The sequence below is a fragment of the Phascolarctos cinereus genome, unplaced genomic scaffold (assembly GCF_003287225.1).
Source record: "Phascolarctos cinereus isolate Bilbo 61053 unplaced genomic scaffold, phaCin_HiC Scaffold_4;HRSCAF=312, whole genome shotgun sequence".
Lineage (NCBI taxonomy): Eukaryota > Metazoa > Chordata > Mammalia > Diprotodontia > Phascolarctidae > Phascolarctos > Phascolarctos cinereus.
In genome coordinates, this window is record NW_027555847.1 from 720,017,195 (window position 1) to 720,028,543 (window position 11,349).

Genomic DNA, 11,349 nt, shown 5'->3' on the forward strand with positions numbered 1-11,349 from the left:
GGAGGCAGGTCCTGATGAAATCATTGCGCTTTCTCATGTCATGCCGCCTCCTGTTCCCCACGGGTTCTGGCAGGGAGGCGTCCCAGCATGTGGGGGTGGGGATTTGCTGCTGATCCCTCCCTGGAGAGTTGCACTCTTATTAAATCAGCTGATGGGCCTTAGCAGGCAGCTCCCCAGGGGAGTTTGGTCCCAGGCCAGGGCTGAGCCAGGTATGAACCCTTATGGGCGAGGGGGCTCCTTCTCCCACCTGGGCACGAGCCCGATGGCACGCACGTGACCGGCCTCTTCTGAGGCGACAGTGCCATCTTGTTTAGAGAACAGTGACGACCCAGGCAAGGCCACGGCTGTCGGGGGAGGGAGCACAAAGGAGGGCCTGCTCCGGCACCTCCACTTCTCTCACGTTTCTTTGTTTCTTCCTCCCCCACAAAGGTTCCCTTCACTCACTTCCCATGCCCATTCCCGCTGGCCGGTGGGATCCTGCACGGGACTTCTCTCAGTTCCACTAGAGCCACCGTTGTGGCAGTGGGCCCCCAGCCTCTCGTGATCCCTCTGGGCTCTGACGGACAGCACTGGAAAGGGCCCCAAAAGACCACAGCTCCTCTGGGGCCTCTGCCCAGTGTGCGCCTCTGTCTGAGTAGGGCTAGCTCAGTCTAGAGGGGGAGGCAGGGGAGGTGCAGAAAGGTCTGCACCACCCAGCTCCTCAGGCTCCGTGTGAGGAACGCTGGTGTTTATGGGATGTCGGCCACACGTCTGACCGCGTCCTCGGTCACCTCTGACATGCAGGGAAGGAGGCAGGTGGTAAGGAGAGGGCAGGAAAAGAGGCCAGCCTGGCAGCAAGCATTTCTGAAAGGCCCACTGTGTGCCAGGCCCTGTGCCCACCCTCAGGCAGCCTACAGTCTGTCAGGAGCAAGGACAGGATCAGAGACAGTAAGCATCATTGGGTGTAGACACAAAGTAAATACAAAATGATGGGGGGGGGGAGCCCCGTTAGCCAGGGGTGCAGGAAGGGCCTTTGAGATCAGTTGATGCCCTCAGACGCAGTCATGTGACCTCTGCCAGGTAGTCTGCCCTGCCCAGAATGCCCCCCCAGGCCTCTCAGGTAGCTCACGGCCTTTTCGGATGCCCACCTCCAGCCAGATTACCATATATCTGTGTTGTGGATGTGTGTGGATGTGGGCAGCTGCTCTCGCAGATCACCCACTCAGTAGGTGTCCTCTGGGAGGATCCTGTTTCCTTCTCTGTAAAGTGAGACTAATAAGGCTCAGCAGAAGAATGGCATTGGGTGGCAGCTCCCGGGCTGGGAGCTGAGGGCTGCCCATGAGGAGCAGAGCAGGCTGGATGGCAAGGGTTGGGCTGCAGCATCTCCTTCATTTATTTCCCTTTCTTCTACCAGGGATTTCAAGGCTTTGGCTTTGGAGATGGCGGCTTCCAGATGTCTTTTGGGATCGGAGCCTTTCCTTTTGGGATCTTTGCCACAGCGTTTAACATAAATGATGGGCGGCCTCCTCCAGGTAGGCCCGTCTCTGGACGATCTGTCGATTCCTGGGTGGGCTGTCCCCTGTGTCCTCTGACTCGCTGCTCAGTAGATGTGCAATGTTTGATCAATGAGATCATAGGTCTAGGCCTGGAAGGGACCCGAGAACCTGGCTGGCACAGCCCTCCCACATTAGACATCCTCCCCCTTCCTTTTTCTAATTGAAAAAGGAAAGAAAATGCAAACCCGCATAACACGTGCGGGATCAAGCCAAACAAATTGCGCCCTTGGGTTTGTCCTGTGACGGGCGTGTCCTGCTCCCCAGGCCGTCGCCGCGGTCACACCGGCCTTCCCATGTGTCAGACCGGAGCCAAGGCCCAGGGAAGCCGGAAGGCAGGTTCCTGGCCACACGGGCCAGGTGTGACTCCCAGGTCCCTGACTCCAGATCCAGCACACTTTGTCCTCTGTCTTTGGAAAGCCCAGCTTGCACCTTGGCTGCCTGCCGGGAGCCTCGGGTGGGGACCCTGAGGCCTGATGGTTGACCTGAGCAGAGCAGACATGCCACGGGAAGTCGCTGGTGTGAGGCCAGCCTCCGCCTGCTCTGTGTGCTGCCCCCTGTGAGCTAGCCACAGTGTGGCCTTGCAGTGCTCCCCGAGGCGGACTGAGGGTCACACAATAGGGAGTGCTGAGATACCAGGGAGCCGGGATTCCATCCCAGGTATCCCATCCTTCCACCAGTGCGTGGTACAGCCCCCTTTCCCTTAGCACGTGGCCATCATCACCTGCTGACATGGTGCACGTAGCCAGGCTGGACTCGGGGCCCTCCTGCCTCAGCCCAGGCCCCCGGGCCTACCCTGGGAGAGCCCAGGGTTGCCCGTGCCGCCGGGTTAGGGAAGGAGGGTCATGGTGATGATTCCCCGGTCCAGACCAGTGATTTCTCCAGGGTGGGCATCTCCTAGTGTGGAGGCTCCCTCCCCAGCGGCTGACTGCAGCTGGTCCCCAGGGCTCAGAAAGTTGCCTGAGGCCCATGTGTGCCAGAGCCAGGAGCTAAGTCCGAGGCTTCCTGCCTGAGGCCAGACTTCCACACGCTGCTCCTCCCTGGCCTCGTGAGCACCACGGACGGTCGTCGCATTCCCAGGCCAGTCTCCAGGAGCCTTTGTCAACTCTTACTTATGCAGATGTGGAAAATTATCTTACACAAAGTCCAAACAGATCCTCCTGATTCTCACGTGGTTCTTGGTTTTCGTTTTATTCGTAAAGAAGCAAATTTGGTCCTAATTTCAGAAAAAACTTCTTAATAGTTAGAACCCTCACAGAATTTACTAGGCTACCTTGGCAGGTAGTGAGCTCCCCATCATCCGAGGTCAGCTGGCTCCTTGTCAGTTCTGCTGGCGAGGGGCTTCTCAGGCCCCCAGGAGTCTGGGGCATCTGGGACGCTGCTGGATAGCAAGCAGACAATTGGCTGGGTTCTGTGGAGTGCAAGGGGCTTGTCCTCATGAGACTCAGCTGGAGCGCCTCCAGGCCCTGAGGCCTCGGCTGACCGTTCTCCTTCCTGTTTTCACAGCTGTTCCCGGGACTCCCCAGTATGTGGATGAGCAGTTCCTGTCACGGCTTTTCCTGTTTGTGGCCCTGGTGATCATGTTTTGGCTTTTGATTGCATAACCATTTGCCTGTGGCCTGGGTAGTGGGCACCAGCAGGGCCTCTGACCTGGTTACCACCCCTCACCCACCCCCCTTGCATCCCTCACTACCTGGCTCCTGAGCTCACCCCGGGGCCCAGGAATCAATGGGGTCAGAGATACAGGGAGGACCCTGGCTTCCGGGAGCAGAGCTTTGGCATGAAATGAACTAGATTTTGGTTGTGAGTCCACATCCCTTGTGGTCCCACTCCAGCCTCGCGCCCTGCGTGAGCAGTGTAGCCACTTAGAGACCCCAAGCCAGCCGGCTCAAAGGGGACTGACGTGAGGCAGCGAGGCGCTGGGAGAGAGGAGCCCCCGGGCTGTTATCTGCACACTTCTCAAAAGTAAAGGGAATGCACCAAAGGGGGTTCTTTGCAACTGTGGACTTCATCTCCTTAGACTCTGCAAAACACTATGTCCAACAGTAGTCTGTTCCTGACTGCATGTGTGGGCCACCTATGCACAACAGCCCGAGGCCGGGGCCCCGGGCTCACCTTCTGCGCCCAGCCTCCCGTCCTGTCTTCCTCCCTGCTCTTCCTTATGCTTCCTCAGATGAGCCCAGGGCCGGCAGCAGCGCTGTCTGAATCAGCACAGGGTATCTCTGGTAGCTTGGCGCATTTGAGCGGCTTCCTACTGGGCTCAGGCCTCGGAGAGGCCTTGGCCGCCTTCTTCCCTGGTAGAGCTGGCTGGCTCTGCTTGTGGGCTTCCCGTCCCCTTCCTGGGAATTGTAGCCAGGCTGGCCTCTCTACCAGGAGGGGTAATGGTGAAGGCTTCCCCAGGCCCCAGAGACAAACCCAAACGTGAGGGGAAATTCAAGCCACTAAAATTCTTTCCAAGGTTTAGTTCAAGCTTCAGTTATTTGCATCTCTCCCAGAAGAAGAAAACGGGCGTTCCTGTAGCAGCCAGTCTGGGGCCCTCCAGCCCCGCAGGGTAGCGACTCAGCGCCAGCCCTGGCTGAACCCGTCCTGCAGACAGCCCAGCAGGGACGCTGCAGGAGGTCGCTGTGGGCTTACCAAGCGATGAGCTCTGTGTCTGTCCCCTGGAACCTCTTGGGTAAATGCTGTCGAAAGAGAGGCTTCCTGATGGCTGCCAGTCTTGGGTGACCCCTGCTGCCTCCGGAAGGGAGAGGTGTGCCTTCGACTTGTTAATGAGTTCCTTCCCTCCTCATACCTCTTCATTCAGAATCTTGGGAAGAAAGGTACCTCGGTATAATCATTGGTTTCTTGTTTTAAAAATGCCTTTTCTTTGAATCTGATCAATAAGAAGGTAGGGCACTGAACGGCTCAAATTATCTGTCCATCTATGTGTGTCTATGTCTCTGCCTGCCAAATGTCTTTGGGTGCAAAAGGACCCCTGACATTGCCGTGGAGGACACGCAGCCCTGAGATTCCTCTGAGGAGTCTCTTTCTGTGTGTGAAATCTGCCTTCCTCTAGCCCAGCTCCTCATCCTTGAGATAGAAGGTCCTAGGAGGAATTCAGCCCCTCCCTGCTTGTGAGATGGGGTGAGCTCAAGCATTAGGTCCAAAGATATCAGGAAAAGGGAATGAAGATGTCCCCTGCAACCTTTCTCCTCCCCCTCTCCACCTTTGGACTTAACCAAAGCCTCAACCCAGTGTTGAAATGTTCAGAACCAAGTATTCTGTAGATGTTGTCTTGGCCAAGTCTGTGGTAGAGAGGGTCACAGAGGCTGGTGCCTGTGTGTGTGATCAAGGAGCTTGTCCCCCTGGGGCCCCCCAGCCTCGGATGAGCCTTTTTCAGTTAGCCCTCCAAAATCCCCTGGCCTGGGGAGCTTTGGGAGCTTAAAACCCAAGGTTGGGGAGTTTCAGGAGTGGTTACTGGCCCGGTGGTGCTCCAGTGCCCCATCCTTCCTGTGAGAGAGAGGCGGGAGGAGGGCAGTTTGATTACGAAAGAGGAATCCCTTGGAATCTGCAGCAGTGATAGAAAGAGGTTATCAGAATTGGGCCCGGCTCTCATTTTCTCTGAGCTGTGGTAAGCTTCACCTGCCTTTGCCAGGAGCGGGGTGCAGAGGCAGCAGCAGTGCCGCCAGATTTGGGACCGCTGGCCCAGCCCCGGGCTGGAGGCGCCTGCGCCTCCACTTGGCCTCCGTGACTTTACCCTTCTTTTCTGAGTTAATGCATTTCTTCCTTTGGGCTCTCTTTGCCCTTTTTCTCCTTTGTATTCATTCCATTGTATTAGTTAGGACTGTGCTCTGGCCACAGTTAGACCATCAATGATGCTGTGTACCTTGAGATACATTTACCAGTTACTAATTTTCACTGTTGTGAAAGTGATTTGATTTAGAAGAAAAATAAAAATGGTTTTACATTGAAAGTGGCTAGGTGTGGATTTGCTCTAGGAGAGGGCTGGGGTAGGTGGGGTCCTGCAGAAAGCACCTTTGTCCCTCCTCGGCGATATCACAGGGCACATGAAAGCTGTCCACAGACGTCGGCCTGGAGTTAGATCAGCAAGAGCTGACTTTAGGGCCTGGAGTTTTCCATTATCAGCCATTCTCTTGGCATATTGTGTTTGAAGAGTAGTTTGACTCAGGGCCAAGGGTCAGATTCCTGGGCCCCTACACCTTTGAGTGTAGGCGCCTGGATTGTCAGACACCATTTAGTCCAGCCCCCCCCTTTTATCGGCCTGGAGGAGAGGGAGGTCGCATTCACTCACACAGCTCACAAAAGTGTGCTCCACACCGTGATGTGTCTTCTGTATCTAGGAGCTTATGACATCTGTTGGTGAATCCACCCAAGTGCTTCATGTGCGGCGAGAAGTGGGGACTTCCTTTGGGCCATGTAGCCAGGAGGAGGGTGCGGTGCCATGTGGGATGGACAGGTTTAATGCACTTGCAAACTTGATCATTAAAGCAGAGCATTATCATCCTTTCTTTCCTTAGTCAGCTTCTAATTCTGTACAGCTCAGCAAACACTTATTAAATAAGCTGAATTATTGGGGGGGGGTTCCTTTTTACATAACAGTCATCTTGGGATTTAGATATACACCTCCCCCTGAGTACGCCCCATGAGCCCTCTCTTAGAACAAAGGAAGCAGTGAAAACCAGCCTACAGTCACCAAGTCTTAGGGACAGCACAGCCGTTCATTTCCTACGTGTGTGGCCCCAACTTCTGGTCACTACAGCTACTTGGCCGTCAGCTTCATTGACGTTACTGTGATCCTGGTCGGTGAGCATTTTTTAAGCACCTGCTGTGTCCAAGATGCTCTTCTCTTGGTCTTCATGAGTAAGTATGTTATAGGGAAGGGAAAAAAAGCCAGCAAAAAGTGTGGACATTTGCTGTTCGTATTGATACAGAGCAGCTCACTGAGGCACCAGTTTCTGTTTTCCTCTGATGGCAAAAGTTTATGTAAATTTTGGAATACAGCTAGATCGTAGAATGTCACTTGGTGGAGCTGAAGTCCAACCTTTCAGTTTACAGAAAAGGAAACAGACTCAGAGAGGGCAATGGCCGGGGTCAGGTTATCTACCAGAAGGCGCCACGCTGTGATGGCAGGAGCTCTCGCTTTGAAGTCAGGAGAACGGAGTCTCGGCTCTGCTGTAGCCCACGGGATTTGGGGTGTATCAGTCAATAAACGTTAAGGACCTACTGTGCACCAGGCACTCTGCTAAGCACTGGGGATACAAAAAGAGGCAAAAGACAGTCCTTGCCTTCAGGGAGTTTACAATCTAATGGGAAAGACAAATGTATAGACAGCAAGCTATGTACAGGATAAAGAGGAAATGATTAATAGAGGGAAGGCACCGGAAATAAGAGGGGCTGAGTTCCAAGACAGTTCCAAAAGACTCATGATAAAAAATGCTATCTACCTCCAGAGAAAGAACTGATGTCTGAACGCAAACTGAAGAATGCTTTTTCTCTTTATTTTTTCTTTTTTCTTTCTTTCTGTCTTCTTGCACAAAATGACTTGTATGGACATGTTTTACATGTGCACATGCATGACCTATATCAGATTGCTTACTGTCTCAGGGAAGGGGGAGGTGAGGGAGGAGTAGAATTTGGAACTCAAAACTTAAAACAAAAACAAATGTTCAAGATTGTTTTTACATGTGTGATTAGGGGGAAAATAAAATATTACTTTTTTTAAAAAGGGAGTTGGGGAAGGCTTCCTGTAAAAGATGGGATTTTAGTTGGACCTTAAAGCCAAGGAGTTAGTAAGCAGAGTTGAGGTTAAGGTTTCCAGATATGGGGAGTGCCAGAGAGAATGCCTGGAGCTGAAAGATGGAGGGTCTTGTTTGTGGTATGGCCGTGCCAGAGTGTGTGTGTGAGGAAAATGTAAAGAAACTGGAAAGGTAGGAGGGGCTCTTTGGATGCCAAACAGCATCCTGGAGGCAATCAGGAGTCACTGGAGTTCATGGCAGGGATAGCGGGGTGGCATTATCAGACCTTGAGTTTAAGAAGATCACTTTAATGGCTGAATAGAGGACAGATTGGAGTGGAAAGAGACCTGAAGCAGGCAGACCCCCCCTCAGCAGCTATGGGAAGAGACCCCAGGGTGATGCTTTCACCCCCCTTAAGATCAGCAAGGTCAGACACCTGTCCCCAGTGACAGACACTTAGCTCTTCTGGGCATGAAGCAGGTAGGGGGAGGGGAGGAAGGAGAAGGAGCACCTGCATTTCCTAGACATTGGATAGCAGCAGAGAGCGTCATCTGGGTTTGCGCTCTGCCGCCTTCAGTTCAAAACCAGGTATTTATGGGGTGCTCTGTGTGGGAGGGAGGCCCTGTGGCCGCTGTAGGGGACACACGACTGAAGCAGGCTGCCCTCTGGGGCCTTCCCTCACACTCCTCTTGGTTCTTGCCTCCCTGGTCTTGCCTGCCAAGTCCACAACAGTCTCATGTATCCGTCCTCCAGTCCGCTCACGCAGCCGTCGTGACCCCAGTCCATCCTCCCTCACCTGGAGCATTCCTGTGGCCTCGTTGGTTCCTCTACGGCTGAGGCACAGGGCCAATCAATGGCACGGCTCCCTCTGGCCTCTGGAATAGAGTACAGACTCGGGCAGGCCTGTTGCCCAGCACAGACCCACGACGTGCCATCTTTATCTCCACGCCTTTGCATAGGGTGCCCCACCATGTTTGGGATACGCTCCTCTTTCCTCCGTCTCTTTTACTGATGGCCCCACTGCTAGGTGAATACAGTGTCATCCCACTCCCCCAAATTACCTTGTGTTTATTTTATTCACTTCATCTGTGTGCCTGTCTCTCCCTATGGAACAATAAGCTCCTTGAGGGGAGGGAATGCGCATTTACAGAACACCAGCTATGTGCCAGGCAGTGTGCTGAGCACTTTTACAAATATCTCCTTTGATCCTCACAGCAGCCCTGGGAGGTAGATACTATCATTGCCTCTGTTTTGTCCTTGAGGAAACCGAGACAGAGGTTACGTGACTTGCCCAAGGTCACACCACTGGTAAGAGTCTGAGGCAGGATTTGAACTCAGGTCTTCCTGACTCCAGGCCCAGTGCCAGCTTCCAGGACAGGGACTGTCGTTTCTGTCTGTATCCTAAGTACCTGGCAAATAGTAGACTTGGTGGTTGGTTGAAAAACTTCCTACCAGATCTGCCCTGAAGTCAAATGAGGTGCCTTGAAGGACAGTTGCTGTGTTCCCGTAGGAGGTCTTCAAAGGGAGAGAGACAGCCACAGGCTGAGTAGGTGATAGTGGGGATTCCTCTCAGGCGAGGGCTGGAGGCCGTGGCTGTTGGGTTCCCTCCCAGCTTTCAAATTCTGTGATGGGGAGGGAACATAAGAACTATAGATCTGTGTGAGAGAGAGAATGATACACCAATAACCGGCAGGAAGTTGGGTATTTAAAATCAGACAAATGTGGGAGGTGGGTTTGAATCCCCCTCTGCTCCTTCCTTCATACAGCTAGATGTTACAGAAAAGTCTCCTCGTTTGGGGGACCCAGTAAGGTCACGTGTACAAAGTGCTTTGTGAACGTCATAGCTTGTATCCAAATGAAATGTGATCCTGGGCAAGTCACTTGCCCTCTGTGGGTCTAGATACCAGCATCAGACCGGGTGGTTTGTAAGGTCCCTCCCAGCCCAGGACTCTGTATTTGTTTAGTTCTTTCCAATTTTACAAAATACAAGTCATTCAAATATAGCCCTGGTTTTGTTTCCTCCAAGCCGCCCTGGGAGACAGGGCAGGGGAAATGTTTATTGGATTGAACCAAATCCCTGTGTTAACAGGTGTTAAAGCACCTACTGTGGCCGGGGTGTTGAGCATCGAGGTTCAAAGACTTGCATTCTTAATGAGAGAGAGAACAAGGATATAGATAGATATAGATGTAGATATGTATGAGTTTATACATAGAATAAGTAGAAACACGTGCCACATATTTAAATACAAGGTATTTGGGGAGGAAGGGACAGCGGTGGGGGACCACAGTTACACAGATAAGAAAACACCAGGTAAGTTGGGACAGAAGATAGCAGTATTTACTGGGAAAATCAGAATGTGGCCTGTAGGCTGAATCTTGAAGGTACAGACGCTGAAAGTCCTGAGACAGGAGTGGGGAACCTGCAGCCTGGAGGCCACATTCTGAGGACAGTGAGACCGTCCCTGCCCTCGCAAGCCTTATGTTCTAAGAGCAACAGAGCATTTCGCTAGGTAAGTCAGTATAACGACAGGTACACGAGATAAACCAAAGTAATTTTAAAAGGGAGAGTGAACTGATAATTGGGGGGATGAGGAAAGACATTGTGTAGTAGATGGGGCCCGACCCCCATTTTTGCTTTGAAAGAAGTGTAGCCTGGGGTGCCAGTGGGGGTATCTTCACACTCCTGGCTCTTCCCACGATCTCACCATGGAGTGGAAGGTCACCATGCCAGCCCCTCCGTGCATCCACTCACCAGACAGGTTGGTCATGCGTCTGAGCAAGATCAGAAATCCTGCAGAATCACAGAGCCAGTAGGCAGAGATTATTCCTGGGAATTATTGGGAGCTCAGATGTATGTAACGGGTGAGGATGACATCAGGAACCAGATGCTCTAGCCACAGCTGAATCAGTTCCATCTGGCTCTGATGAGAAGGTCAGAGTGGGAAGGAAACAGAATTGTCCTTGGCTCAGCTGGCCTCGGTCCTGGGGCCTGACTGGAAGGATGTGAGTAAACACACTCGACATAAAATAATACAAAGTAATTTCAAGGGAGGGACTGCTAATAACTGGTTGGGGGCGAGGGGGGAGACTGGTATAGGAGGTGCTTGAAATGTGCCCCAGAGGAGGTTAGGGATTCCAGGAGGTAGAAGACATTCCAGGCAGGAGGAACTGCTTGGACAAAGATGTGGAGGTGGGAAAGGGAAAATCATGTCTGAGGAGTCATTGGGCCAGTTTGAGTAGAACAGAAAATGTAGGCAGGGAAACAATGTATTTTGCTTGTACCTGGAATGACATTTACTGCATGCAACTCTTATCAGATTGAACTTGCACCTGGGATGATAAAGGGGATCTTCTGAATCTGGTCTTTCAGGAAAGAATCATAGGATTATTAGTCTTCTCAACTTAGGCCTGAGAGAGGTCAGTCCAAGAAAGAACCCCTCTCCAACAGAGTAATACTGACGGGGTGCTTGGGTTGGGTGCTTGTGCTTGGACTTGGACCCCAATTTCTTCCTAGTCTCTGACAATCACTCCTCAGCCCAAGGACACTGTGCCTGGCAGTTACGCATGCGTGGGCCCCAGCAAAACCCTTCTCTCTCTCTCTCTGGAGTAGCTACACAAAGCTGGGTTGAGAGAGTGCTGGGCTGCTCAGGCCCCAGCCCTTCTATCATGTCTCTGGAAGCCTCCCAATTCCTTAGTAAGTTCCTGTCTTGTGAGAAAGCTTTCCCTTGTTGCAGAGCATTCTCTCATCAAGACAGAGGGAGAGGGGTGTCTTTTCTGGCCCAAGGACTCTTCCTCCTGCCAGACTCCCAAGATCCATACCTCTGTTGTCTCCCTCCCTGTCTAGTATACTCCCTGTACTTTCCCATCCGTAGCTCCCAAAGACACCTGGACCTTTGGATTACCTAATCAGTATCCCTGGCATTCCTTTCCCATGCCCTTTTCCATATAAACCCTAGTTCCATCCTCAGTCTCTTGCAGGTTCCTTGAGAATCCTTGCCCACTAAAAAGTGTAACAATAAATCTTTGCCACTTTGACTTAAAGAATGCTTGAGTGTGTGAATTCATTCCTGATGACCCCATCC

General features: G+C 52.4%; 1 protein-coding gene across 1 annotated transcript in view; it reads left to right on the forward strand.

The window, feature by feature from the left end:
• RNF185 (ring finger protein 185) overlaps positions 1 to 5,484 on the forward strand; it is a 31,530-nt gene extending 26,046 nt beyond the window's left edge. The window contains 2 exon segments of the mRNA XM_020996406.2: positions 1,394 to 1,511; positions 3,039 to 5,484. Coding sequence (XP_020852065.1) covers positions 1,394 to 1,511; positions 3,039 to 3,136 — 216 coding nt within the window. The 3' untranslated portion in view covers positions 3,137 to 5,484.
• The last annotated feature ends 5,865 nt before the right edge of the window (positions 5,485 to 11,349 follow it).